The sequence below is a fragment of the Accipiter gentilis genome, chromosome 8 (genome assembly GCF_929443795.1).
Source record: "Accipiter gentilis chromosome 8, bAccGen1.1, whole genome shotgun sequence".
Taxonomy (NCBI): Eukaryota; Metazoa; Chordata; class Aves; order Accipitriformes; family Accipitridae; genus Astur; species Astur gentilis.
In genome coordinates, this window is record NC_064887.1 from 37,521,901 (window position 1) to 37,547,780 (window position 25,880).

The following is a 25,880-nucleotide window of genomic DNA, read 5'->3' on the forward strand; positions in this document are numbered from 1 at the left end:
CTGGCAGGGAAAAGCCAAGGGAGGCATGGATCCAGCTGGGTTTTGCCGAGCATGGGCAAATTGTGGAGCCCCAGGAAGTTTTTGGCTAGGAGGGAGCTCTCGCACTTCCAGCCAGCTCTGCTCTGAGCAGCAATGGCCTCACAGCTGGACCAGGCAGCTCAGGGATGTGTCCAGGTGAGTTCTGAAGTCTCCAGGGATAAAGACCCCACAGCCCTCCCAGGCCCTGTCCAGGGGCTGCTTCCACACACCGCCCTGCTTTGCAGCTTCCCAGGGGAGGGTAAGGCTGAACTGCTTGAAGGATGAGATGCCGGAGGCTCGGGGCAGATGTGTGCTACGTGGCCAAGGAAATGGGAAAGCCCAAAGAGAACCAAGACCGCCTGCAGGGTCAGGGAGGCTTTTCAGTGTTGCTTTGCAAAATACGGAGCTGTGCCCAAAGGGGAAACCTCCACCAGGGGAACTGGTGGAGTTAAGGAACAGCTTGTGAGAAGAATCAGAATGAGTAGTAAATCCTTTATCTAGCTCATCAATAGATGCTCCTGTGTAAGAGCAGAGCTTGAAGAGGCTGCGGTGCTGTAATTAACATTTTTGGCATTGGTGCTCAGTGAGAGGAGCCTGGGAAGGCTGCCCTGCCAGAAACCCTCTTGCAGATGCAAGGATTTGTATCAAACCAAAGTGCTAGCAGGAGAGACTACAGGGCAGGCAGATGAATGACCAGGGCTGGCTGACATTCACATTGAGGCAAAATAGCTGAACTGATCGCTGTGCATTCATTTCTCCCTTAAAACTGCCTCAAGCAAAGCAAACAGGAGGAGGTGGCTGGATCCCCAGCCTGGGGTCAAGCTGTGCAAGGTCTTGCTGCAAGGCAGCGCAGATGCTGAACGCTTATGTAGGATCCTCTTTCTTGAAAGAGAAGCTACTAAAGACAAAGATGGCCTCAGGGTGCATGGGGGAGGCACTGCTCCAGTCCTGCCCTGCTCTTTGTTTCCATCTGTCTCAGCAGAAGCTTTGGTCGGTTCAGTTTGGTTCAGCATCCCCTGGAAGAACCTACTTCTGCTCCTCCAGGGCAGTGACAGTGGGAGGAATGTGGGAGTCAGGCAGAGAGGAGGTGGCAGGATGTTCAGGGCCCCCTCCAGGGCTGGCTGCATGGAGGGAGCCCCCATAACCCTCCTTTGGTACCACAGCAGCGAGACAGCACGTCTGCCACCCCCAGCTGAGCATCGCAGGCTGAGCACAGTCTCACCCTCAAGGGGCAGCAGTGGCCTCAGGGGTGGGGGGATCTAGCCGGTCGCTACAAGTGACTGTGTGGGACAGCGCTGAGAGGACAGCCATGCTTTTGAGCATCATATTTAGCTCTGGAGACCTAGGCATGCTCGCCCCTCCTGAGATTCACCTCTGAAGTAGCTCCATGAGTCACTGTGGCCTGCACCTCTCTGGGAGACACAAGGCAGGTGCAGCAATATCTCATGTCCTTGTCATCTGAATAGATGGTGGCTCATCCATGGTAAGCCAGCAAAACCCAGACCTGCTGAGATGGTTTGGATAAGTCATTTCCAAGCAGCGGCTCACGGAGGCTGCAGGGATGCTGCTCTGCGCCTGCCAGCCCTGCAGAGCCCAGGAACACGTGCTGCATGGCCTCCAGGCACCAGTGATTTATTAATGGCCTTAAAATGCAGTAACACCACTCAGGAAAGGAGCAGATCCTCACACTACCTACCCATGCTCTGTCTGTCAGCAGCTGCCACAGCTTAGGGGTCAGGAGACCTGCATCACATCCCTGCCTTGAATTCCCTGGATACCTTTCAGCAGGTCATGGCTTCCTTGGCCTTGGGCAGCTCTTGAGTTGACTCAGGCTATTCATGCTGTGCCCAGCAGCTCCCCAGACAGCTCATGATAGGCATTCTTGTCTGAAGAGGGACATGTTGTCACCTGGGTCTGGGCTGTGTGGACGGGAGTGGACAGAACACACTGGGGGGGGACCACTTGGGTCCATGCGATAGCAGAGTTGTTGGTGAACAGAAAGGGTTGGAGGGCAGCTGTGAGGACGTCTCCATCTCTGGGCTAGTGGCCAGGCAATGGCAGAGATTGGGGTGAGTGAAGTTATGGAGAGGAGGCTGTCTGTAGCACACACATTGCCTCACGTTTAGGCTGGAAGGGAACACCAGATCTAAGGTGAGAGAAGTTGGATTGGCGGAAGCAATGGGCAGTTTGGGCATTTCTCTGTATACAGGCGGTAGGTTGTGTCTCCAGATGTTTTGTTATAGACTCACTGGAGTGTTGATGACATGGGCTTCTGGAGGCCCCTTGTCGGGGGTGTCCCTCTTGGAGCAGGACTGGCACCAGCACTAATAATGCACCTCTCTGTTCCCTGCAGGGCCCCACAGTGCTGGTCATGTCCTTGGGCTCTCCTGCTCTCCTTTCGTGCCCTGAGCCGTTAGGCTTTTGTATCCAGGGGTCTTATGTGCTGGCCTTGCAGTTCACACCTGAGATAAGAGGTCCATCCTCATGCCCAAACATCTCCTGTAGGGCGAGCTCTCTCCAAGGGGGAGGATGTGCCAGGGTAGCGTAGCCCCTGGGATGCTTGGCCACGGGGACATCTGCAGTGGAGCTCCCTGCTGTGCATGGGGTGGGTGCTTTGGCAGCTTCCCTCTCGCATAGTGGGCCTTTCGGAGACCCCTCTGCCATTTGCAGTGGGACCAGAAGCCAACAGAGGTCCCCTGGCTGTGGGAGACCCAGCCACTCACAGGAGCAGTGCCTAGTTCGGCTCCCGCAGCAGGCATTGGGACAGAACTTTTGCCTTTCTGAAATGCAGCCCTTGGGCTGGTGAACCGCCTGGCAGCGTGCCGACCTGGCAGGAAGCTCTCGCTGGATGCCAGAGAGCTGCCTCAGTCCCGTGGGCACCAGCGGCTTCCTCCCAACCACGTGGTGATGGCCCTCGGCACTTCCTTCATCAACAAAGCCTTTGGCAGGTTTGGTGGCTCCTGTCAGGGCAGCTGAGGTCCCGGGCACAGCATTTAGTGAGAAGGGACCATGACGGTGGGACATATCCTGAAGGAGATGTCGCTCCTCGGTGTGCACCGTCGTTCTCCGACCGTGGAGACTGAGAGCTGGGTTTCTCTTCCCAGACTCGAGGACAACACTGTTGGGGTGTAGAGCAGCAGTGTTGGTGAGGATATAGGGGAGAAGGGTGAGCACGCAGTCAAGGTGGTGGAATGAGAAGCTGGTGGGATGGAGGTGTCTTCCCAAATGTCCCTTACGTCCTCCACGAGCCCGCAGGATCCTCAGTGAGGCGTGGGCACTGTCTGCGGTGGAGCGAGCTCCTTTTGTTATTCCAGGACAAACAGGGAGCGTGTCAGGACAGGTTTGGTGATGCTGGGGCTGGTTTGGTGATGCTGGGGCTGGTTCCATCTCCAGACATCCTGCCAGGGACACCTCACCGGCAGGTGCTGCTGGCACGTAGTGGCTAGAGAGACTTGCCCCAGCACATCCACCCTACCATTTCAATCACCTTCCCTGAATGCTGCAGATAGGGCTGATGCTCACTGCTCGCTGCTTGACGAGCTGAGCTTTGTAATTAGTTGCAACAGGACCTGCCAACACTCCTTGTGACCTAGACCTCTGCCAGGGAGAGGTCATACCTTTATCAGCCCTTGCTAATCCCTATTTTCTCCTCACCTTTTCCTCTTGACTGTGCCCACATCTCTCTGACACGTGATGTGTGACTCTCAGCGGTGACATGATTGCTGCAAGACAAAGGTTGGCCTTTGCGGTGTTTAGCAGAACACCGGTATGTGAGCTGTGGGTCCAACCACAGTGTCCTGGACAACACGAAAGCGCTGCTTGGAGCAGGACAGGCAGTCCATCCCGGACCTTACCCATGCTCGCTTTGCCGGCATTGCCAAATGCAGACCACCAGCAGCTTCTGCAGGAGCTGGCCAGGGTGTGAAACCTCTGCTCAGGTTTCCCTGCACAGCCCAGGTCCCCTGACCACCCAGGTTCACGGTTCAGCTCAGGAGAGAGCAGAGCAGGGTATTAACAAGAGGGACATCCCAAGGCGGGTGCCAGAGCATCTGGGAGTTGTGCAGGAGAGCCAGGCTGGTTTCCCTGAAGCCAAAACAACTGAAGCCAACCGGTCCTCAGAGACTCACTTTTGTCCGAGTTGGAGATTTCCCCAGGAAATTCTAGTGGGGTTTTCTGTCTGGGAGATTGAAATAGAAGGTTTTGCCTCCTTGCTTTGCCCAGGTGTGAGCAGTACCATACCCTCCCCAAGCCCCTCTTTCCCCTGTGGACCCCGCTTGTCCCCAGCCCCTGTCTTTGCAGAGTACAGCTGGGTCAGCGTGGAGGCAGGGCAGCTGGGGAGGGGGTCCGGGGGAGGCGAGAAGGTGTGAGTGCAAGATGCTACGCTCAGGGCTGCGTGGAGAGATTGCTGACCTTCTGCACCAGCTTGTTAGATGATGGGTTTTTTCTAAAAAACCCTATTTTGTGTTTTCAGCTGAAAGTTCATCTCTAGAGGGGCTGCTTTTTTGCGGCCACGCCAGGTTTTGGTGACAGCTAGTGCGATGCGCGCGGGCGCAGACGGCTCCTCATGGAGTCCCCGTGTGAAGGGTGGTGTGAGCACGTGCGTGTGGCACCTGGGGATGCTGCTGCTGCTGCGGTGAACCCACTGCGCATCCCTTCCCGTCACAGCCTCCCACCAAAGAGTGGGATGTGCAGACATGAGAGGGGCAAGGGGGGGACATGCTCATACTCCTGAAATGGCCCAGAAGCCAAGGGACGGCTCATATCCGTGTGTGTCTGGGTACTGACGGAGCGGCCGCGGCAGTGTGTGGGTGTGCTGGAAGCGTTCCGATGCGGCAGGGCATTGGCGTTGGCTAAGTGGCCTCAAAACCCGGGGATGGTCTTGCGCAGCCCCACGCAGCAGAGAGGGCATGTTGTGCTGTGATGTGCATGCTCAAGGGGATTTATATTTTGAAACACAGCAAGGTGGAACCTCTCCTTGATCACAGGGGCTCAGCCAGGTTTAATTACCGTGTGTGGTGGAGATGGGTACAAAGAGCTGGCATCTCAGGAAGGCAGGATGTGTATAGCTGCACCCCTGCGCTGCGGAAGGCGGCACTGGGTATGAGCTGGGGGTCAGGGGGATGGACACTCCCCTCTGTTACCCTCTGGCTTTTTTTGTCACCTTTTGTGTTGCTCAAAGCCGGGTTCCTAGCCAGACCTGTTTTCCCGGCCATGCCACACATGGGGTAACCACAGGGCAGGGGGATCCCATGGATGAAGAGTAGGGCTGCAGGGTCTCCGAGGCTGCCGTGGCAGCCGTGCTGCCTGCACCCCGTGGGCACCAATGCCAGCACAGGACAGGCACCCACAGGGTGCAGAAAACCCTAGACAGGTCCAAAAAGTCTCTGACACTGATGGGAAACTACCAGGCCCCAGGGGCTGGCACTGCGTGGTGAATGGGAATAGGAAGCCATGAATTTCAGCATAATATAAGGCAAAACTTGCATGAAGTCCCACTTTTCTCGCACTACAGTAGCCTGTCCTGAGCTTTGTACTTAGTGCCTATGCAGCTCAGCTTGGCACAAGTTCTCCTAAACCCAGCCCTAAGCTGCTCTCATAAGCCCTTACCAGGTTGAACAGACCTGCGTAGGAAAGCCTGGGACTTATCCCAGCCAGCTAGCCCATCTGACACAGCACAACTCTCCTGGCCTGCTCCAGGTTTTAAAAAACACCCTTTTAAAGTTTTATTGTTATTCTTTTTAAGACATATTTTTAAATTTTTCACCTATTCTGGCTGGGACAGACCTCCTCTGTCTGCCTGGGGCTTTCTGAAGGAGAGATGCTGAAAGATCAGGTTTGGTGCAGGCGTGCCTCTCGCAGGTGACATGGGTTGGACGGCCTCAGAAAAACATGATTTCCAAGGCATGTGCCTGTTCACCCACGTCTCTTTTGACTCACAGGCGTAAACACAAGTGTCACTCTTGAGGTCAGTAGGGAAATCTCTCAAATTGCTGTGCTACTCAGGGTCATGTCACGAGCTTTCCCGTCTAGCCTATTTGCTCCATGAGACGGAGTTCCTCCTTCAGCAAACGGAGGTAGGAGGGAGCTCCCCTCACCCTGGGCACCTGCAGCAAACCTGCGTGGTGGAGCTGACGCATGAGGGACTGTCACCGCTTGCTGCGGCCCCTCGCCAGGCTGTGTGGCCTCCCACTGTCCGACCATGAGCCGTCCCCAGATCAGCGGCATCTGTTGAGTCCACCTCTCACTTCAAATGCTCAGATATCTCTCTGCCGGCCCTTGGCAGGTACAGAAGCATCGCCTTCATGAGCCCTTGGCTGCTGTTGGCAGCAGGCGCAGAGATGTAGAGCCCAGGGACATGATGGCACCCTCCACCAGCCTCTTTCTACGTATGACCTCTAGAAGGCACAGCTGGACTAGCTTATAGTGCCTTGCAAAAATTCAGCGTGGGAATGCTAATAAGGAGACCTGGCTCTTGCAGCTTTGGTCTCTCTCAACAGGATGTGGTGCTGGCACCCAAGGCCAGGGGACCAAAGCCACAGGAGCTGGGGCCACAGGGAGGTGCTGGGAAGAGCTACAGCACGTACCAGGACTGTGCGAGGATCAACCACAGCCTCTAGCTCACCTTGCTCACCTCCGGGCCAGGCAACGAGGAAGATGACGTGTCCCACTGGGGATGCTAGGTATCCCTCAGCTTTTGGCCCTACGTTGGCTGGGGCGTGTCCTGCACAGGTGTGTGTCCTTGTCACCCTCACCACCGATACAAGACTGGCAGGAGTGGCTGACATGCCAGAGGGTCGTGCTGCCATCCAGAGACAGGCTGGAGAAACGGGCTGGCAGGGGCCTCATGCAGTTCAACACAGGCGACCGCAAGGTCCTGCACCTGGGGAGGAACAACCCCCCCACCCCAGTACATGCCGGGGGCCACCCAGCCGGAAAACAGCTTGGCAGAAAATGCCCCGAGAGGGCTGGCGGACACCAAGTTGAACGTGAGCCGGCAACGCGCCCTGGCAGCAAAGGCGGCTGACGGTGTCCTGGCCCGTATTAGGGGGAATGCTGCCAGCAGGTTGAGGGAGGTGATCCTTCCCCTCTGCTCAGCACTGGTGAGGCCACACCTGGAGTGCTGTGTCCAGCTGGGGGCTGCCCAGTACGAGAGAGACATGGACATACTGGAGAGGGTCCTGCGCAGGACCACCGCCATGGTAAAAGGGACCACAGCACCTCTCCTGCAAGGAAAGACTGGGCGAACTGGGACTCTTCGGCCCGGCGAGGGTCTCGGGCAGGCTCAGGGCTGGCTCTCTGCCCCCAGTATGAAGCGTTTGAATTACCAAGAATTTTTACGGGGCTGCGGTGCCACGCGGTGGTGCTGCGCCCCCGCCGAGTGGGGCTGCGGCCGCCGGCGGGCACGGACCGGCGGAGGCGGCGACCGGGACCACCCGCCCGGGGTCACCCCCAACCCGCCCTTGGGCACGGAGCAGCCCCCGGGGAGCGGTACCCGGGCGAGGGGAGCCCCCCGCCGCCCCAGAACTGGGGGTGACGGTGGTTGTCCTCAAAGGGCGCGATGGGTGCGCTGCCTCCCTCCGTCCTGCCGAGCTCTGGCATCCCCCAAAACCGAGGTGAAGGACTCCCTAGATCGAGCATGGGGGCAGCCCAGACCGTAAGCCTCCCACCACCCTATGCGTGGCCTGACTTGACCCATCACGCCACCGTCTCCCCGCTGCTAGTGCCTGGCACAAAGCGCTGCCCGGACCTCACGGAGGCTCGGATCAGCACTCAAGGGCATGATTTCCAGGGGTCTGGGGTGGGGGGGGGACAGGTTTTTTGCAGCCACAGCTCCAGGCGCAGAGATGCTCCGTTGCCTGTCACGGGGCTGTTAGATTCCCTTTTTCCCAGATCCGGTGATGTTTTCACTTGGGGCACTTGGAGAAATAACCGTCGACCTGCTTCCTTGGGCAGCCCTGGCTTTGCACAAGACCAGTCACACAGCGTGGGGTCAGGCGTGAAGACACTGGGGCCTCATGCTGGGACCAGGGTCTGGGCCAGCCTGCTTCAGCAAGACAGAAAAGACAGGGCCACGCTTGCTTGCTCTGCTGTCCTCCTCTGTCTGTGGGTTTGTCTTGTTTTTTTCTTGGAGGGGGAATGTTGAGACTTCAGAGATGACCACAGTGAACCCAAAGTGCCCGTTGCTGTCTCCTCTTGCCCCCAAAGGACAGGCTTAAACTTGTCTTTAACCCAAGCTAAACACCACCAGAAAAGCTTTACTTCCCCTTATAAAGAAAAGAAATCAACACAGGATGACAGTAATATGTGAAACCATTTCTTTTCGTTTTGAAATACTGTGGCCGATTTGTTTTCCTTCTTTTTTTCCAGCCTTTGAAAGCGACCGTTAGGAAAAGGCTTACAAAGGTTTAGGTGCTGCTTGCCGCGGGACCTCTCGGGGCTGCTCTCAGCTGCTGGCCCCGAAAGTGACCCTCCTGCTTGGGGGTCCAGCTCTCTGAGCCAGCTGAGATCTCCCGGAGGCCCCCCAGGACGTGAGCTGGGGGATGAGAAGCCCCAATCTTTCAGCCTCAGGGCAGTCTGTGCTGACAGACGGAGTAGCTGCCCCCCAGGGAAGCTCAGCTGTTGTCAGCACTGAGCGGTGGAAATGGAAGCGAAGAAGCTGGTGCCCGAGGGACATTTTATCCTTGAGAGAGGCTGGTGGGGGGAGGCTTTTAAAAATGCCTTTCCCATTCTACTGCTCTCCCGTTGCCCGAAGGTTGGCTGGCCTTGTCCTCCCATCCTCCCTGGCTGCTTTCTCTCTGCTCAGCCTTGCTGCAGGGACCCGAGCATCCCTGCCCCCTTCTCCACAAGCTTTGCTTCCCAGGGAGGCCGGAGGAGAGGGGGGGGGCACGGTGCCATGCCGCACAAAGCCTGCGGTCCTGGCCCTGGAGTCAGCAGCTTCTGCTGTCCCCTGTGCCACAGCCGCTTCCTCTCTCGCAGAAAAATGTTTTCTTTGTGTCTGGCAGCTCCATCCCTGCAGTCTGTGGCTGGGAGAGAGCAATGGGACGGGAGAGCCGGACTGCCCCCCCCCCCCGCCCCCAGGCTGCAGGCACCAGGTTTGGGGTGGTTTTGGGACACGTGCGTGTTAAAGGACTAGGGGTGCTTTTCTCTGGTGCAAAGCCTTGCTTCAGCAAGAGCTTCGAGTGGCCTCTTGTCCCACCCACTGCGCGTGTGGCTTCTCCCTCTGACCCGGAGGCAGGTTTTGAGGCAAATGGGAGCCTCTGCCGTACCTGGGGCGCGGTGCTGGTGTGTGTTGGATTGCTATCGGTACGTTACGAGGGAATCTTAGGTTTCGCCATGAATTAGCGAGGCCCAGACAACATCACCGCAGCGCAGACACCTACGCAGCAGAGGATGCTGCGCCTGTGCTTTCCCCGGGAACAGCGCGTCCAGGACGTTTCCGTTTGGCAGGAGGCGCAGAAGGATGCGGGACTGCCAGAGCACGGCCGCTTCCCCATGGCGTCAGCCTAAATTTCAGTAAGCACGCGGGGATCGGCGGCCGTGGCTAGGAGCCCGTCTCCGAAACACGAACCGCTTGCGTGACCCCGGCGCACGCAGCGTTGCCGGAGAGCCGCAGGCCTGGCGGGCTGTGCCGTGCCATCGGGACGGCTTCCACGCGCAGGATGAGAGCCAGGCCACTGGTGGAGGTGGAAAAGGAGCCAGGCGGGCTCTAAGGATGGCTTTCCATCCCCCCACCAGCTCCCTGGCAAACCGCAGGGGTGGGATGCTCAGGTTGGCTCGGTGCAGGCAGGCGGTGTGGGTGTTTTTGGGGGAAGACGGGTTGCACCCCTCCAGGCAAGCCCCACGTGCGGGGCCTCACCCCAACCTGCTTCGGGCGGACGATGCCCAAAATCCCCGTGTCGTTCCCCCCGGGAACGGGGGGGTTCTCTTTCCCTTTCCCACGGAGGCAGCTTGAACACCGGCCCCACGCCGGGCTGGGGGCGGGTTGCGGGGACCCCCCCACCCCCCCCCCCGCAGGTGGGAAGCACCGCCCGGGGCGGCCCCGGTCGGGTCCCGCCCCGCTCCGTTCCGCCCCGTTCCGCCCCGCCCGGGGGCCCGTCCCGCCGCGGAGGGTGGGAGGGAGGGAGGGAGAACCGGAGAACCGGGGCGGGAGCCCGGCCCGGCCCCGCCCGCGCCCGCCGCGCCGCACCTGAGCGAGCAGCAGCGGCGGCGGCGGCCCCGCTCCCGGTCCCGTTCCCGGTCCCGCTCCCGCTCCCGGTCCCGCTCCCGGTCCCGCTCCCCTCCGCCGCCCGCCCCATGGCTCGGCCGCTGCCGCTGCTGCTCTGCCTGGCCGCGTTGGGCGCCGGTTGCCGGGCAGGGTTCCCCCCCAACCCCACCGGTACGGCCGGGCCCTCCGCCGAGCCGCTGCAGGACGAAGCGGATAACCAGGAGAACATCCTCTCCCAGGTACCTGCTGGGGAGCACCTTGGGATGGGTGCTGAGTACCCGCGGCGTGGGGCTGGGCAGTGCCGGGGGGACGCTGGGGTGCAGGATGCTGGGCGCAGCCTGGGGGATGCTGGACGTGGGCGCTCGGCGGTGCTGGGCGATGCTGGGCGCTCGCCCGGCGCTCAGCGAGGTGCTGGGGGAGTGCGGCTGCGGGGAGTTTTATCGCCCGGGGTGCGGTGAGCTAAATCCCCGAAACCCCATGGGGAGCGGTTCCCAGCCTCCATCCTCTCGTTTCTCTTGGCGAGGGGGGGGGACTGGGAAATCGGGGAGCTCCTCGGTGGAGCCTCTTTGTGTGCAGAGGGAAGGGATCCAGGCTCTTTCCCCGCCAGCGGGATGCGGTGGAGGTTTCTGTTAGATTTGGCCGATCAGCCCGTGTGCTATTATCTGCCCTCGGAAATGGCTAACGCGGAGACTATTGGAAACATACCGTCAAAGTTATTTTCGTGCTTGCGCTTTCAGAAGTGCTGTCTGCAAATCTCCGTAAAGGAAATTCCTGGCGTTGTATGGGGCTAATCAGAAATACTGCTTCGGGTTATGCTGCTTATAGGGTGGCTTTCGGTCACCCTTCCAGTGCACCCTTACCCTGTTTGCCCACGTGAAAATAGCTTGCTCAGGGTAGCAGGTGACTTATTGGGTCTACCGGACACGGAGCATTAAAAGACAGCAGGATGGGGTTCATATTTAAAATACTCGTATTTAAAATTCAAAGCCGCTAGGTCCATTTTATGCAAAGTGAAATAAAAAATACCCTGCTGGAAGAAGCCAGCTTTTATTCCCCTTGTAGGTAGGGATCAGAAAGCTCTGCGCTCTCTAGAAAGCTTCTCGGTCAGCAGATTTCGGAAGAGCCGTCCAGTTTCCTCGAGGTTCAGGGTGTCCAAAATGTCCTTGTTCGGAACTGTCCAAAGTTCAGGGTGTCCTTGTCACTTGCCGGGCAAGCAGAGGACGAGAAGTTTGCTAACTGCCGGTGACCTGTGCTCAGCTGTTAGGTGACTACGACAAGGTGAAGGCGGTGTCCGAAGGCTCCGACTGTCGGTGCAAATGCCTGGTCAGACCCCTTGGCCGCGGTGCCTGCCAAAGGATTAATGAAGGCGCTTTCAAAGCAGAGGATTTTTACACGGTGGAAACCATCACGTCGGGACCCAGCTGCAAGTGTGCGTGCGTGGCCCCCCCCTCGGCGCTCAATCCTTGCGAGGGGGACTTCAGGCTGAAGAAGCTGCGGGAGGCGGAGAGCAGCGACCTGAAGGTAGGAGAGCAGCTTCAATTCGGGACTCTTGGGAAGGGCAGATCTTCTGAAGCCTTTTGTTTCGCAGTTTCTCCCAAAAAACTTTTTGCCTAAACTTTTTTGCTAAAAACGTCTCCTAGTTACTTTTATATCTGCATGTGCGATACAAAAATCAAGCTCAGCTTAAGGGATCGATTCGAGTAGCTGCAGTCGATGATTCACTCGATTCATCCCGTGCTGCCTGGGGTCCACCGTGGCTGCCTGCACTGGAAGGCCAGGAGGGACTGGGCTGCTCCCTGCCCTTTGTCCAGCTCTAAGTGTCCCCGGGAGGCAGCTCTTGCTCCACTTAGCAGCTGCCAAGTCTTTTCCCATCACTGAGAAGGGCTCCCGAGGCCCCACGCAAAAAGCTGTTTTGGCTTCCATGGGCCGAAAGCTGCCGATGCGTCAGTGTGAGGGCGTGTTACACAGCTGGCTGATGGCAGGATGGGTTTTGTTGTTTTAAATGTTGCTGCTTCTGTACTATTTTAGTATTTTATCTCCTTAGTAGTACGTACCTGTTTTCCAAATGTGACAGCGTTTGTTCTGAGTACTCCTGACTTTTACTGGATGCTTACTCCAGCAGCTGGCAGCACACCCTGCTGAGTTTCCCAGTTTGTTACCTGCGTCGGGCAGCAGAAATCCTCCCCAAAGGGCCACTGGCTTGGTCCAGCCCTGGGAAGTCCCCAGAGTAGAAAGTTGAGTGCTCGTGGCACTCGCGTGGGTGGTGATGGGATGTACCCTGGGGCAACACTGCTAGTCCCAGCTCAGGTGGGAAGGCAGGCGGTGTGCAGGCTGCTGCGGGGCAGCCGGCCGCCGGGGCCACCGCGATGGGTTTGTTCTAATTAATTTGGAGCTCAAGGATGTGTTTCATCTTGTCCGACTGCAGACAGTTAGCAGCTTCTTGTCCAAGCTCCCTTGCAGCTAGGGAAGATCAACAGGCACAGGCAGACAATCCATCATTGCAGGGAAGGAGGAGTCCCGGTCCGGAGTAGTTTGGTGGTCCCTCGTCTGCAGGACAAGCCAAGATGTCCAACCTGGCCTTAGATGAGGAGCTGTGAGCTCTCTGCGGTTAGGGGAGAGGACACCCTCCGAGGTGACAGAGCCACCCCTGTAGTCCCTTGCCTGGAGGCAGGCAGAACTCCTCCACCAGCAGCTCCCACCTCTCTCCCTGTCCTCTCCAGAGCCGGTCAGCCTCCAGGAGGAGCAGAGCGGCACGGCTAGCTGCGCCCTTGGCTCCGGCTGCCTCTTCCCACCGGGGAGCCGCTCACAGCCAGCTGTGGTGTGAAAGCTTGTCCTCTAGGAACTGGCCCAGGCTCCCCCGCTCATTTCGCAAGGATCCGCGGCCAAATGATTTCACAAGGTTTATCCAAATATACACACGTGGGGTTTTTCTTTGCTGTGAAAGTCAAACCCCAGGAGCTGTGAAAACAGGCTTGCTTTCTCGCCGAGCGCAGAGCCCCTCCTGGGGTCGGGCTAGTTGGGGACAGCCACCTCTCGTAGGAGAAGCTGGGATGCAGGAGAGGACACGGCTCCAGTTCTTCTGTGACTCAGGAGGAGCAGCTCCCACGCTCATCAGCTGTGGGGGGGCCGGGAGGGACGGGCCAGGCCGCTTCATTGCTCCTAACAGCCCCAGGGGTTTTACTCTGCTTGTTGGTCTGAGGAGCATCCTTCTTGCCCGGTCCAGCAGCGGGAAGCGTGTAGAGTCGTGCTCTATGTCTCTTGTGTTTTACTAGGCTTTCTTATGCTCTGACTCAAAAGCCCTAGGTACTCCACATGTGCGAGAGCCGTGGGAAGTTCCCCAGAATGAAAGCCCGTCCTTGACGGGCGGGCTGGAGGATGTTGTCCCCGAGGGAACGGCGAGCAAGGGAGTAGATAAGCCCCGGCAGCAGGAACGTACTCCCCCGGGGCACCCCCTCTCAGTTGAATGGCTGCACTGGGCATCCCAGCTGAAGGTTTCAGTCCCATCTGTGCCTTTAATAAGGTCCCGTGGGAATTCATGGACCATCAGACCAGCGAGAGCCAAAGTCGGCAGTGGGTGAAGGGAAGGGAACAGCGAGTTGGCGTGTGCATCGGTATGGTCTTTCAGGGAGGGTCAGCTTGGTGCTGGCAGGGGGTAGCTAAATCTAAGATCTATTTTTGTGAAATCACAGCATGCCGCTCTTCTGCTTGTAGGCGCAGCGTACGTTTTTGGGGTCTCGAGTGCAGAGTCTGTGCAAGGAGTCTGTGTTCAAGAAGATTTGGAAGGTGGTTAATAAAGTCTGCAACCTTTGTGCATTGATGGAAATTATCCAGCCTGGAGGGAAAGCGCATGTCTCCAGTGGTTGTCTGGCAGGTTGTGTGCATTGTATCGGTCGTCTCCGTCCAGTTCTTGGTGGAAAGTGGATGCATAGCCATAAAACAGTCCTTGTCTCTTAATGCTGCCATTTTATCTGGCCCAAAAAATCTTTCCTTTGCTGTCAGCTCCACAGGGAGACTGCAGAGGCTGGGGTGGAAACTCAGAGTGCTGCCAGCGGTGCTGCCTGTACTTCTCCCATGTTTATGGAGCTCTGTCGACCAGTTTGTAGCTGCTGGGAGAAAATGTCACCGCCTTGTAGTAATTCCCATGCATTGAAAATACTTCTCAGCCGTCGGGGCTGTAAGGTCTGCAGCACCACGCTGGACACGTGGGGACACGTGGGACTGGAGGGAGCAGCGCGTGGGGGAGCCGAGGCAGGGAATGGCTCGGGAGCCCTTCTCACCAGTCCGTGCCTTGCTCAGCGCTGTCCTCTCTGGAGTGAGCACCAGGAACGGTACAAAATGCAGAATGAGGGTATTGCTGTCTGGATCCCCAGGATTGGTGAGCAAGGGCTGGTGCTGGGCAGGATGCGGGGACGCAATCCTTCCCGCTGCGGGAAGGGGGTGAGTTAAGTACAGGGTGTCTCTGAAACGGGTGGTTGAAGGAGAAGGCAGCATCCCTCTGATAAAGTTGTTCTCCAAGGAAGCAAACTCTTACCAGGCTGGCACTGAATTTCAGTTAGTTGCTTCACTCTTGCATTTGTGAACATTTTACAATTTTTTAACAAGTTTCTTCTTGTTCCAGGAAAAAAAAAGCACAGGATGGCCTGAACTCAGAGTCTGATCTCAAACTCACTTTTATTTGAGCTGCCGCTCTCTTGTTGCCTCTTTTGCTGCCAGTCACGTCACTGGTGGAGTAGCTAAGCCTCTGGGCTTGTGAGCCTAGAGCTGACAAGGAAGGCAGTGCTTCTCCTTGCTCTGCTTACTAATCCCCAGAACCCAAAACAGGCTCCGGAACCCCTGAAGCTCTGCATGCTGTGCTCCTGACTGCAGCAGCAATGTGGCAGGGCTGTGTAAGGAAAAACTTGCTTTTTAATAAACTTCTTGCGCTCAGAAGCGTGCATTGCCCTTGACTTTTTGGCTGTAGAAACCACGCAGGGTCCTTTACAGTAAGTGCCTCTGACTGACGGTGTGCTCCCTTTGCCTTGCAGCTGTCCTCCATCGTCGAGATGCTGGAAAGTGCCTTTTACGGCTTAGACCTTCTGAAGCTGCACTCGGTCACAACCAAGCTGGTGGGTCGGGTGGAAAAGCTGGAGGAGGTAAGATGAGTCCTGCTCTCCTTCGAGGTTGTTGTCTTTGGTGGGTCTTGCCTCGAGTCAAGTTCTTGGTGCCTTTGGTGCATTCAGAGCCTTGTTCCTTTGGGAAGAAAAGTTAATTAACTATTATTTGGCTGAAACTAAACTAGACCAGACTAGACTGTCCAAACTAGACCAGGCTAGACTCTTCACCGTTCCTCATGGGCAGAGCCCACCGCATCACCACCCTGCCAGCCTCCCCTGACCCTCTCCAGTTCCCCCCATCCCTTGTGGCCCAAACTGGCTGCGGGATCCCAGCTGTGGCCTCACCAGGACCAGCATCTCCTTGGGGTCAGAAGGGCCTGCTGTTAAGTTTTTCCTCTTCTCAGTTCTACGTCTGTGCTGGTGTGAGAGTTGCTCTCAACTGGATGCTTTTGTGGTGTTTGATGTGGGGGCGAGAGGTTCAGGGCTGGTGCTGGGGTACGCTCACCACGACTGCTGGTAGCTTCCTTAAGGACCGAGTTACATCTTGGCCTGCATTAAAAAAGAGCTGAACCCTCAGCACTGCTAAAAAGGTAGATAAAGTACCTTCCATTTTTTTGAGAGCAGACTTGCAGTGAAATCATTTTCACTTCCATACAGTTTAATATCGCTTTGGCTAGCACAACATAGGGTTTGCAGTTTGTTAAGCTGCGCTCAGCTATGTAGCAACAGGTTGCCAGATTAAATACTGGAGTTTTCTCCCGTGGTCCATATCTGGGACAGTAATTCCACATTCTTGTCAGAGTGGAGCAGTACCATTTGTCTGCAGCCAGGAGCCGAGAGGCGATGATTTATAAAGCCAAAATTCCACTTGCAAAGTGTTTTGGGAAGGCACGGCGTGCTCTGTCCCGGGGTCAGGAAGGAGACAGCCGAGAGGAACACACTTGCCTGGGGGGCTCTGGCTTTCCAAGCACGGTGTTTGACCCAAAAGGGGGATAAGGGGTTTTGAGGTCTAAAAATAACAAAGAATCAGTATTTTTGTTTGTAATCCCACCCTCCTCCTGTGGTTTAGTGTATTCTCCAAGTTGTTTCTTGGGTTTGCTGCTGAGTCTTTGCTAATTAGGGGAGAGGAGCGAGTGAAGTGGGAGCCGTGCCGCCAGCCCTGTGCTGTGCGTCCCCGTTGGGGACCTTTGCCACTGGGCCACTGGTAGCCACAGGTCTAGTGGTGAGCCCTGTCCCACGGCACGGTGAGCTGGGCTCGCTCAGAGCAGGGGATGCTGCCGTGAGTACAAAGGACCCCATCGGGACCGATCGATGATCTACTGCTATTTAACATCCACAGTTGCTGGATTAGGGATGATGGAGGGGACAACCCTTTTCTGGTATCATTTATGGATCTGTGGTCCATGAATTTGTCTCACCCTGAAACTAGTTGACTGAAAATGGTGCTGTTAGACATTGTCACCTTTAAACGGATCGGGCCAGAGTGACACAGCCCGTCAGGTCAGTGAGTGGGGAGCGCAGGTTCCTCAGAGACCTCGCTGATGGTTGAGTCAGAGGCTAAGGAAAGGTGAGCATTAGGAGTTTGGGTATTGACAAATGACACAGGTGATTACTTCGTGTGTGCCTATCGCTGCACTCTTCTTCGGTACCAAAGTGGCCCTGTCTACCAGCCTGCTGCTGCACAGGGGGTTCAGTGTGAGCGGTGCTGGTGGCATTTGTCTGTCTGGGCACGTCGGGGTGACCTTGCAGCGTGGCTGCTCTGCTCGCAGCCCGTCGCAGTGAGGCAGATGGGCAGAAGTAGTCTGGTCTGGCTGAAGGGGCTTGGCCAGAGATGGAGCGGTGAAGGTGTAGGAGGGGGGAGAAGGTGTAGGAGGGGGGAATTCACAGATTTGGGTCTTTAATTTCCCAGAAGCGGGGCTGTAGGATCATGTAACAAGCAGCTGAAGCTGCCCGCAGGCACTCGGACGGGATGAAGGACAGGAGGGGTCTGGGTTAGATGGAGATTCCCCAGTGCCGCTGGGGAAGGGCAGGGCAGAGCTGGTGCAGGCAGCGCAGGCAGCAGGTGTGAAACTTTTCCTGCTGCTGGCTTAGCACGCAAATGCCTGTTGAGAGGAGGATCACACCCTGCATCGGCCACAGGATCTGATACAACAGACAGCTGAGATGCTGAACAAGAGCCTGGCGTGGCTTCAAAGCATCGGCCTCCCAGGCCGGTGTGTTTTTGGCAGCTGCACCCCGGTGGAGCAGCTGAGCGGCCTCAAGCAGCATCACAGGCCAGGCTTTGGTGGTGCCTCCCCACTCGAGGGGAGGCAGTTTTTATCCCTAAGCATGTCATAAAGCCAAACATTACACACAATAAGTGATAAGGGCACAAGGCTGTTGGAATCAGTCGTCCTCCCAAAAGGAGGGTTGTGTCGAAGCTGCTTCTGCTCCTGTGCTGCTTCTAGGAGAGCGTCACGAGATCTTCTGTTCCTTTTCTTACTACAGCAAAACGCTTGCTGGAAAGTCCCTGCGTTACTGCACTCAGCCTCAAAATTGCATGAGAAATCTGTAATCCACAATTCCTGGGAATAGACTGGGAATTCAGTTGCCCATGGAGTGGGTTGGGGGTTAACCGAGCTCAGGATGGTATTTTTGCAGAGATGAGAAGGTATTGCGAGTTGTTTCCAGTATAACGAGGTATTTGACACAAACGGTGCCGGTAAGGGGAAGGAACCCCCGAATACTTGGTCCTCCTCTAAGCGAGGCAGCTTCTCTGCTTTGTCTTTAGCTTGCAGCTGTTGCATCAGCTGGCGATTTTCAGGTCACAGATGGAGGTCACGGTGGGTTTTAGGAGAAATTAATGGCAGGACAGATTGAAAATGAAGGATCAGGGGGAACCGCCCCCAGCCTCTCTGCAAAAACGCTTTGGTTGATGTGGCACCTATTCAAAGCGGTTGCCATTGAAGATGAGAAAGACCAAGGAGCGATAAGCAGAGACGGCAACAACCCCTTGGATATAAGGTGTGCCTATGGTTGTGGGGGCTGAGAAGGGCAAAGGAGTTTGCCTGCCCTGGGCTGCCCAGTGAGTCGCAGCCAGCCCCAGCTCCCTCCTGCTCCCAGGACAGCTCTCCGAGGGTCACTGGCTCTCTTCCTCTCCCCAAATTCTTCCTCTCTTCTGTGGGAGCAGATGGTGGTGGGGACGAGCGGTCCTCGAGTGCCGGCGCTGCGTGGCCGGGCAGCGGGGCAGGACAGGGAGAACAGAAACCAGACAAGTGGGATGCCGGCCTCGAGGACTTGCCTCAGGCAGGCAGCGGCAGCCAGGATGGGACCCTGCTAGGAAAGGGGGATTAATGAATGGGAGATGAACTCGCTGCCATAAGCAAAGGACGCGAGGCTGGGACTTCGGGTGTTTTAGCTTGTCTTTTCCTTCTATGAACCGGTGGGCATGGCTGAAGATGGGTGTTGAAGAACCTCAGGGCCACTCTCCCCCTCCATGGGGCCCTGTGCAAAGGGTGGATCTGGGATGTGCACACCAGGGATGGGGTTTCTGGATCCCACTGGGGTCGGGGGCACCTTCTTAGCAGCTGAAGCGCCAGCTCCATGGAGAAGCCCAGCTGTGAGCCCAGGATGGGAGCACAGAGCTCGCTGGCTCCTGGGCTGTGGTGTGGGGGCCGTGGAGCATCCCTTGTCCTCGCGTGGGGTAAAGTCTCCTCTTTTGCCTTTCTAGGGCATGTCTGGGAACTTCATGCAGGAAGGCCACGAGACAGGAGCCAACGTGGAGGAAGGCCTGCACCGCAGGGACAGGGAGAACTGCTCCAGCCTCATCACCAACAGCCTTGCCGACATTGAGAGCTCGCTGCAGCGGGACGCCGAGGCTGCCTACACACACGCAGAGGTACGACCGCCCAAGCGGGTTGCACGGCTCGAGCTCGCTGCCGCCGTGCAAACCAGCCCAGAGGGTGTCTCCTGGATGTGGACCCCGGCAGGCCACCGGCCCGGGGTTATTTTCTTCTCGGCTTGGCCGACCCCGTTTCCGTGCCTCCAGCTCCAGCCTGCTTCTCTCGGCACAGACCAGCTGCCGCCGGGATGTAGGAGGGAACAGGAGCAGGCGGCTGCTCCCTGGGCCTCCCCCCCCCCCCCTTCCCGTGGGGTTGTTGGTTTTCGAGGTCAGCGGCGGCCGTGCTGCTCGGAAAGAGTGATGTCATTGCGGGGCCGGCTGGGAAGCGCTGGGAAACTCGGAGCCTTTGATTAGCAGGGCTTGGGGGCTCGGCGGAGGGACAGGCTGTCGCCCTCCCTCCTGGGCAATTACCCCTCCCCAGCCAGCCCCTGCACCGGGTGGGCTGCGGGCAGAGGCTTGGGCATCCCGCTGGCTCCGGTACTGTGGGGGTCCCTGCGGGGTCTGCCCAGCGTGGGAACGTCCTCTGCCTAGGGCAGAGGTTTCTGTGGACCCCCAGAGAGGGGTGCTTTGGGAAAAGGCGGGCCTAGGGTGTCCTGACCCCCTTGCTGCTTTGGTGATGCAATCTCGGGTGGCCTCGTGCTGCTCTGATCCGTGCTGGCTGGCTCCTGGAGCATCCTGCCTTCACCGCAGGGTCCCCTCTACAGGGCAAAAGGAGGTGTCGGGGACGGGGGGAGCAGTTGCCGCATCATTTCCAGCTCTGAACAGAGGTGCTCAGCTCCTGGGGGTGAGGACAGCCAGCGCGTGGCCCCCCTGACACGAAGAGCAGGCGTTGGCGGGTCCTACACAGGGGTGGGAGCCCTGGTGGGGAGAAGGGTGGGCTCCCACGCGTGCACCGTGGGTCGGCGGGTGGGCAAATGGCACCAACCGTGCCGTGCCAGCGCGCTCTGCTCCAGGGAGAGCTGTGCCGCAGGACAGAGGGTCTCCGGCAGCGTTCCCAGCCCCTCTCCCCTGCTCCCCGGGCCATAACCTGAGCAGGGGCTCCGCTGCCCGCTGGAGAGGAGCCAGCCCCGGCCAGGCAGGAGAGCGAAGTGCAGGGCTTTTATTACCCTGAGTGACCTCATTTCCCACTGTTCCCCTTTTCTCGCTGTTAATTGCGGCAGGGCTGCGAAGGAACCCTGGGCCTGTCTTCTCAGCCAAATGGGCACCGCTTCAACCTTCGGGCTGTCTTTCCGATTTCCTTTAACGAGATGAAATCCTTCAGGCATGAGCTGCGGCAGCTGGTGGCTGCCTCAGCACGGGGTTCCCGGTCCCTGCCCCTGCCTTGGGGGGGGTTCCCAGTCCTGCTGGGAATATGCCTTCAGCCTCTCTGCTCTACCAAAGCTTGATGCACGTTGCGTGCTCTTTACGGATCAGCTGCCGGCAGCGGTCCCTGGCATGCGAGAGGTCGTCCGAGTGGTTTGCAGTGAAGGATGTGCCCTGCTCGTGCCACCCTGGGGTCCCCCCACTCTGCCCACTCGTCCTGCATCCCTCAGCCCGTGCCTTATCGAGCCCCGAGTCCTGGGTCTGTAGAGTGGCACCAAGGTCAGGCAGAGGCAACGCTGCTCTGCCACCCCCGCTGTGTCCTGGAGTGTTTCCCACAGCAGAAGGGACGGAGAGTGACCCTGAGAGAGGAGGGAGGACAGAGTCTCCTACCCAACACTCGGCTGGCCAGCCTGAAAATGCCCGGTCCCCCAAAACGCAGCTGCCCTGACTCATCCCCTAACAACCTCCTGCGTCTCTTCCAGGGCAAATACGAAGAAAGATTCCTGAAAGATGAAACCATCTCCCAGCAGATCAACTCCGTCGAGTCCCTCCCGGAGCTGCACCTCTCTCCGGAGGACGAGAAGCCCAAGCAGCTCTTGCAAAGGAAGCTGCAGATGAGGAGCCGGCCGCCTTCCAAGCCTACCATCGTCCGAGGGGTCACCTACTACAAAGCCCAGTCCACCGAGTCGGAGAACGACATCGAGGAGCAGCGTGAGTTGGGTTTGCAGCCGTGTCCGGCGGGATGGCTGGCTGCATCCCTTAGCAAAGCCAGCGCCTGCCCCCGAGTCCTGCCTTGCCCCCCGGGAACTTGTGGGCAAAGCTTGTGGGGTCACCGTGGAGAAGAGGGTTTGGAGGCAGGAGGCGGTGGGACGATTGGTACCGCACCGCTGGAAGCAGCGAGGCGGCATCCAGCCTTTGAGCCCTGCGCAGGGGAGCAGGGCGGCGATGTTATTCCATGGAAAAAATCCCTGGTAGCTAAGGAAATAGGTCACTGCTACAGTTTAAAGCACCCAGCGCCAACACCTTTCCAGAAAGTAAATGCAAGTTTATTAATTACATACGTTAGTCCTGCAGATCCGCCTGCCCGATGGCATCCCGGGAGGTTTGTGCGGTGGTCGGGGTGGTGGGAAGCAGCTCAGAGCTGTCGCTGGCTGCCCCACAGCTCAGCAGGGTGCTGCTGGGGGCTCCGAGCCCCCAGGGACTGGCAGCGTGGGCAAACAAGGCAAGAGCCCTTTCTCTGCAAAGCCGGCTCAGCAGCCAGGTTGGCCAGCACAGCCGTGCGTGGGCTCGTGACATCCCCGAGATGAGGAGGAGCGAAGGGGCACCCGTGGTGGCCGGGGAGCCCACGTGGACCCTGTGCCCTGGGTGAGGCACCCACTTTGGCAGCCTGGGTTAGGCGGGTGGGATCTGGCTGGGTGCTGCAGCTGCGTCTCCATCCTGCCCCATCTTTGGGAGCCGGCAGGACTGAATTGCTCTCCGTCACCTCCCCCTCTGCCCGACCTGGGGGGGTGGACGTGGCTGTGATGGGGGTCTCGCTGACCTCTTAACGTGGGCACCGTCAGCCCCTGAGGTTCACCCAGCCCAACTCCAGCTGGAAATTAAGAGGGAAACCAGGTGGATTTAGTACAAGGCAGCCTGGAGAAGCGGGCAGCGGAGCCAGAGCGGTGGGGCGAGCGCGGAAGGGCCGCAGGGGACCTGCTGCCGCTCGCTGTGGGGCTGACGCCCGTGCCTGTGTTTGGCAGCAGACGAGCTGTTCAGCGGGGACAACACGGTGGACCTGCTGATTGAGGACCAGCTCCTGAGACCCAGCAGCAGGGTGGGGGACGGCGTGAGGAAGCCCTCCCCGGTGGGATGGCCGCCCTCCCCGGTGGGATGGCCGCCCACCCCCGGGAGCGACCCCACCACCCCACCGGCCGCCGACACTGCCGCTACGGCCACGGTGCCCTTGTCCCCTGCCACGTCCACGGGGCCCACGCCAGATCCCACCGCTGTGAGCCGGCTGACCCCCACCCCGGAGGCCACGACTGCCCCGGCGGGGCTGGCAGAGGAGGAGACCCCGCAGCTACCGGCAGCCTTGGCCAGCACAGTGGTGGCCACGGCCATGGAGACCCTGCCCACAGCCGCCACCACTGTCCCCAGCCCTGCCGTGGCCACCACCGCTGGGGCCGCGAGGGATGTGGGGACGAGCCCTGCACCGGAGACCAGCCCAGGAGCTTGGGGACAGGTGGGCACCCCTGCAACGCCAGTCAGCCCCACCATCCCCGCCACCCCGAAGCAGGCCCTGGAGGAGGAGGACATCAGGAACATCATTGGTGAGTGCCGGCAGGTCCTGAGCCGATCCAGTCGTGCACGTGGGAGCTGGCTCTTGCCTACAGTGTGTCTTGCTAAGCGCAGCACACCTGGATTTGGTCACAGGTGGGAGGTGTCATGGAGATGGTGGCTGGACAGCACTTTACTGGGGTGCCAGGTTTCCTTGCTGTTAACTCTGGAACCTACTGTAGTCTCCTCCCAGTTTGAGGGGCTGGGCAGGGCAGAAGGAGGTCTCCCTGGAGATGGATCTGAGACAGGCAGCAGCCTCGGCAGGGACACGGACATGGCTGAGGCTGTGGGGAGCTGTTTGCAGAATCTGGCCAGCACTGGTGGGCCTCGTGAGGCTGAGCCCAGGCTCAGGCGGCGGGGGTACCTGCTGGGTGGGCAAGGGGCTGGAGGACGGGGGTTATGAGGCCCGTAGACCCCCAGCAGGAGCAGGGAGAGCGTGGCCGCCTCGCCTCAAGCCTTGTGAGCCTTTTTCTCTGCCCACGCAGGGCGCTGCAAGGACACGCTGTCCACCATCTCGGGCCCCACCACCCAGAACACCTATGGGCGCAATGAGGGGGCCTGGATGAAGGACCCCCTGGCCCGGGAGGAGCGGATCTACGTCACCAACTACTACTACGGGAACACGCTGGTGGAGTTCAGGAACCTCGACAACTTCAAGCAAGGTGGGCTTGCACCATCCCTGGTACTGTGCCTGTGCCGGCCACCACTCGGCTGCTCCAAGTAGCATCCCTGTTCCCTGGGGTGCTGCACCATGGGGGGATGCTCTGCCTGCGGACCCTCCCCTCTCGGGTGCCGGTACCTGGCGTGTGGGTTCAGAGCATGGGGCAGGTCAACTTGCCTGTGGTGGCTCTGGACTTGCTTGTCACCATGCCAGGCTGCGGCTGGTGGCTGGGGAAGGAGCGCGGGCAGGGCTGGGGGCAGAGGGTGCTGGGGGCTGCTACGGCGGGACCACCAACCCCAAAGCGATGGGAGGGTCTCGTCAGCAAAGCGTCTCTGCCCCGTAGGTCGCTGGAGCAACTCCTACAAGCTCCCGTACAGCTGGATCGGGACAGGGCACGTTGTCTACAACGGCTCCTTCTACTACAACCGGGCCTTCACGCGCAACATCATCAAATACGACCTGAAGCAGCGGTACGTGGCCGCCTGGGCCATGCTGCATGACGTGGCTTATGAGGAGTCCACCCCGTGGCGGTGGCGAGGCCACTCGGACGTGGACTTCGCTGTGGATGAGAACGGCCTGTGGGTCATCTACCCGGCCATCAGCTACGAGGGCTTCAACCAAGAGGTGATCGTGCTGAGCAAGCTGAACGCGGCCGACCTCAGCACTCAGAAGGAGACCACGTGGCGGACGGGACTGCGGAAGAACTTCTACGGGAACTGCTTTGTCATCTGCGGGGTGCTGTACGCGGTCGACAGCTACAACAAGAGGAACGCCAACATCTCCTACGCCTTTGACACGCACACCAACACGCAGATCATCCCCCGGCTGCTCTTTGAGAACGAGTACGCCTACACCACGCAGATAGACTATAACCCCAAGGACCGCCTGCTCTACGCCTGGGACAATGGGCACCAAGTCACCTACCACGTCATCTTTGCCTACTGAGACCCCCCCCCGCCACAGTGGGGCACTGCGAGCCAGGGGCCACCAGCACCTTTTTATTATTATTTTTATTGTTATTATTGTTATTTTGTACAAATCAAAGAGTAAATGATGGTTTTTGTTTCAAGCTGGTTTTTTTTTTTTTTTTTAATGGTGGATTGTAGATCGATCCCCAGGCCAGAACTACCCCCTTTGTTTTTGTTGTAACCTTGCTTCTGCTTTTCCTTCCCATGGCGAGGAGCTCTCCCTTTTGGGAGGGCAGACCCAGCTCTCCTGCCCAGGGAGGAGGAGGTGGCCCAGACATGGTCCTCCTGATGAGGTTGGCTCTGGTTGGTTTTTTTTAGCTAAAGATGATTAGCAAGATACCCAGAGCCAGTGCAAAGCTGGCCTTTCTGCTGCAGGCACCAGGTCCCAGCGGGACGCTGATGTCTGCTTGTCCTGGCGGAGGACACGCGTGTCCTGTGGGAAAGTCCCATCTCTCGGGTTCATCTTCCCAGCTGACGGCCAGCAGGCCCTTTGGAGATCCTGCTGTACAACGGGGCTGTGAGTGCAGCTCCAGCAGCCCCTGGTGCTGGCACTTACGCCGAGGACTGTCCCCTCCGCGCAGGGCTCTGCCCTTTGCAACTCAGTCTGGGGGGCCGGGTGCACCCCGAGCCCCGACTGCCATCTGGAGCGAGCTGGTGGCGGGAGGGGGATGCTGTAAATATGTGTAGATGGCTTTTGTTTTGTTCATTTTGTAACCCAAAATAGTCCCCTTTTTAGCATTTGCTGGGTGAAGGCTTCGCTCGGCCGGGCGCTGGGCTGCCGGGGCTGGGGGAGCCCTGGGGGCTGGGGGAGCCCTGGGTCCCCATCCCACTGCCGCTCCGTCTCCCGTGGGGGTCTCAGCCCCCGTGCCCTCTCACTGCTGCACTCGCCCTGGTCCTGGCTGTTGGCCAGCAGGAGCCCCTCGCAGGGGCACAGCCCCTGCCCTTCTGCCCGGCAGCATCTTGTATTTACCTGCTGTCAATAATAAAAGATCAAGTACCTTTGCAGCTGTTCGGGGCTTTTTTTGGGTCTAGTTTACCCTCTGGGTGCATTTTTTTTTGGGGGGTGGGTTTTGGTTGGTTCGGTGAGTGCCAGTTTACACACCGAGTGGCAGCAAGGCGGGCTGGCTGGAGGGGGGGCTCTGGGCTGCTTGGGCTTGGCACCAGGGCAGGGTGGCATGGCCACATCCAGCCCTGAGAAGAGCTTGGCTCTGTCATGCCTGCAGTTGCCCTCAGGTCACCAAGGGCTGCGGTGAGACCTCCCCCCATTCGTGGTCTCCTCTTCCTCAGGCTCTGGGGGAGCAGCTCGTACAGGTTGCCCCCTCTCCAAGAGGAGGAGATGGGGGGAGGCTGGGTGCATGTGTCTTGGGCAGCGCCAACTTGGGCCGAGTAGAGCCATGCTGCAGCCTGTAAGATAATTTGCCTAAGTAAAATAGTA

General features: G+C 58.5%; 1 protein-coding gene across 2 annotated transcripts; it reads left to right on the forward strand.

Moving 5' to 3' along the window:
* The first annotated feature begins 10,151 nt into the window (after positions 1-10,151).
* On the forward strand, positions 10,152-25,846 carry OLFML2B (olfactomedin like 2B). Of its 2 annotated transcripts, none has more exons than XM_049808118.1 (8): positions 10,152-10,461; positions 11,480-11,743; positions 15,247-15,354; positions 19,025-19,192; positions 20,980-21,208; positions 22,240-22,809; positions 23,302-23,478; positions 23,821-25,846. In XM_049808118.1, exons 1-8 carry the CDS (start codon positions 10,312-10,314, stop codon positions 24,420-24,422), a joined length of 2,268 nt encoding a protein of 755 aa, XP_049664075.1. In that variant the 5' UTR covers positions 10,152-10,311; the 3' UTR covers positions 24,423-25,846. The 2 variants fall into 2 exon arrangements, with proteins under 2 accessions (XP_049664075.1, XP_049664077.1); XM_049808120.1 differs by having other exon boundaries at positions 22,243-22,809.
* Positions 25,847-25,880: the final 34 nt, after the last annotated feature.

Coding starts and splice junctions, on each gene's coding strand:
- OLFML2B (XM_049808118.1), top strand. CDS start 10,312: ATGGCTCGGCCGCTGCCGCTGCTGCTCTGCCTGGCCGCGTTGGGCGCC. Junction 10,462..11,479: donor AGGAGAACATCCTCTCCCAG/GTACCTGCTGGG, acceptor ACCTGTGCTCAG/CTGTTAGGTGACTACGACAA. Junction 15,355..19,024: donor GGGTGGAAAAGCTGGAGGAG/GTAAGATGAGTC, acceptor TTGCCTTTCTAG/GGCATGTCTGGGAACTTCAT.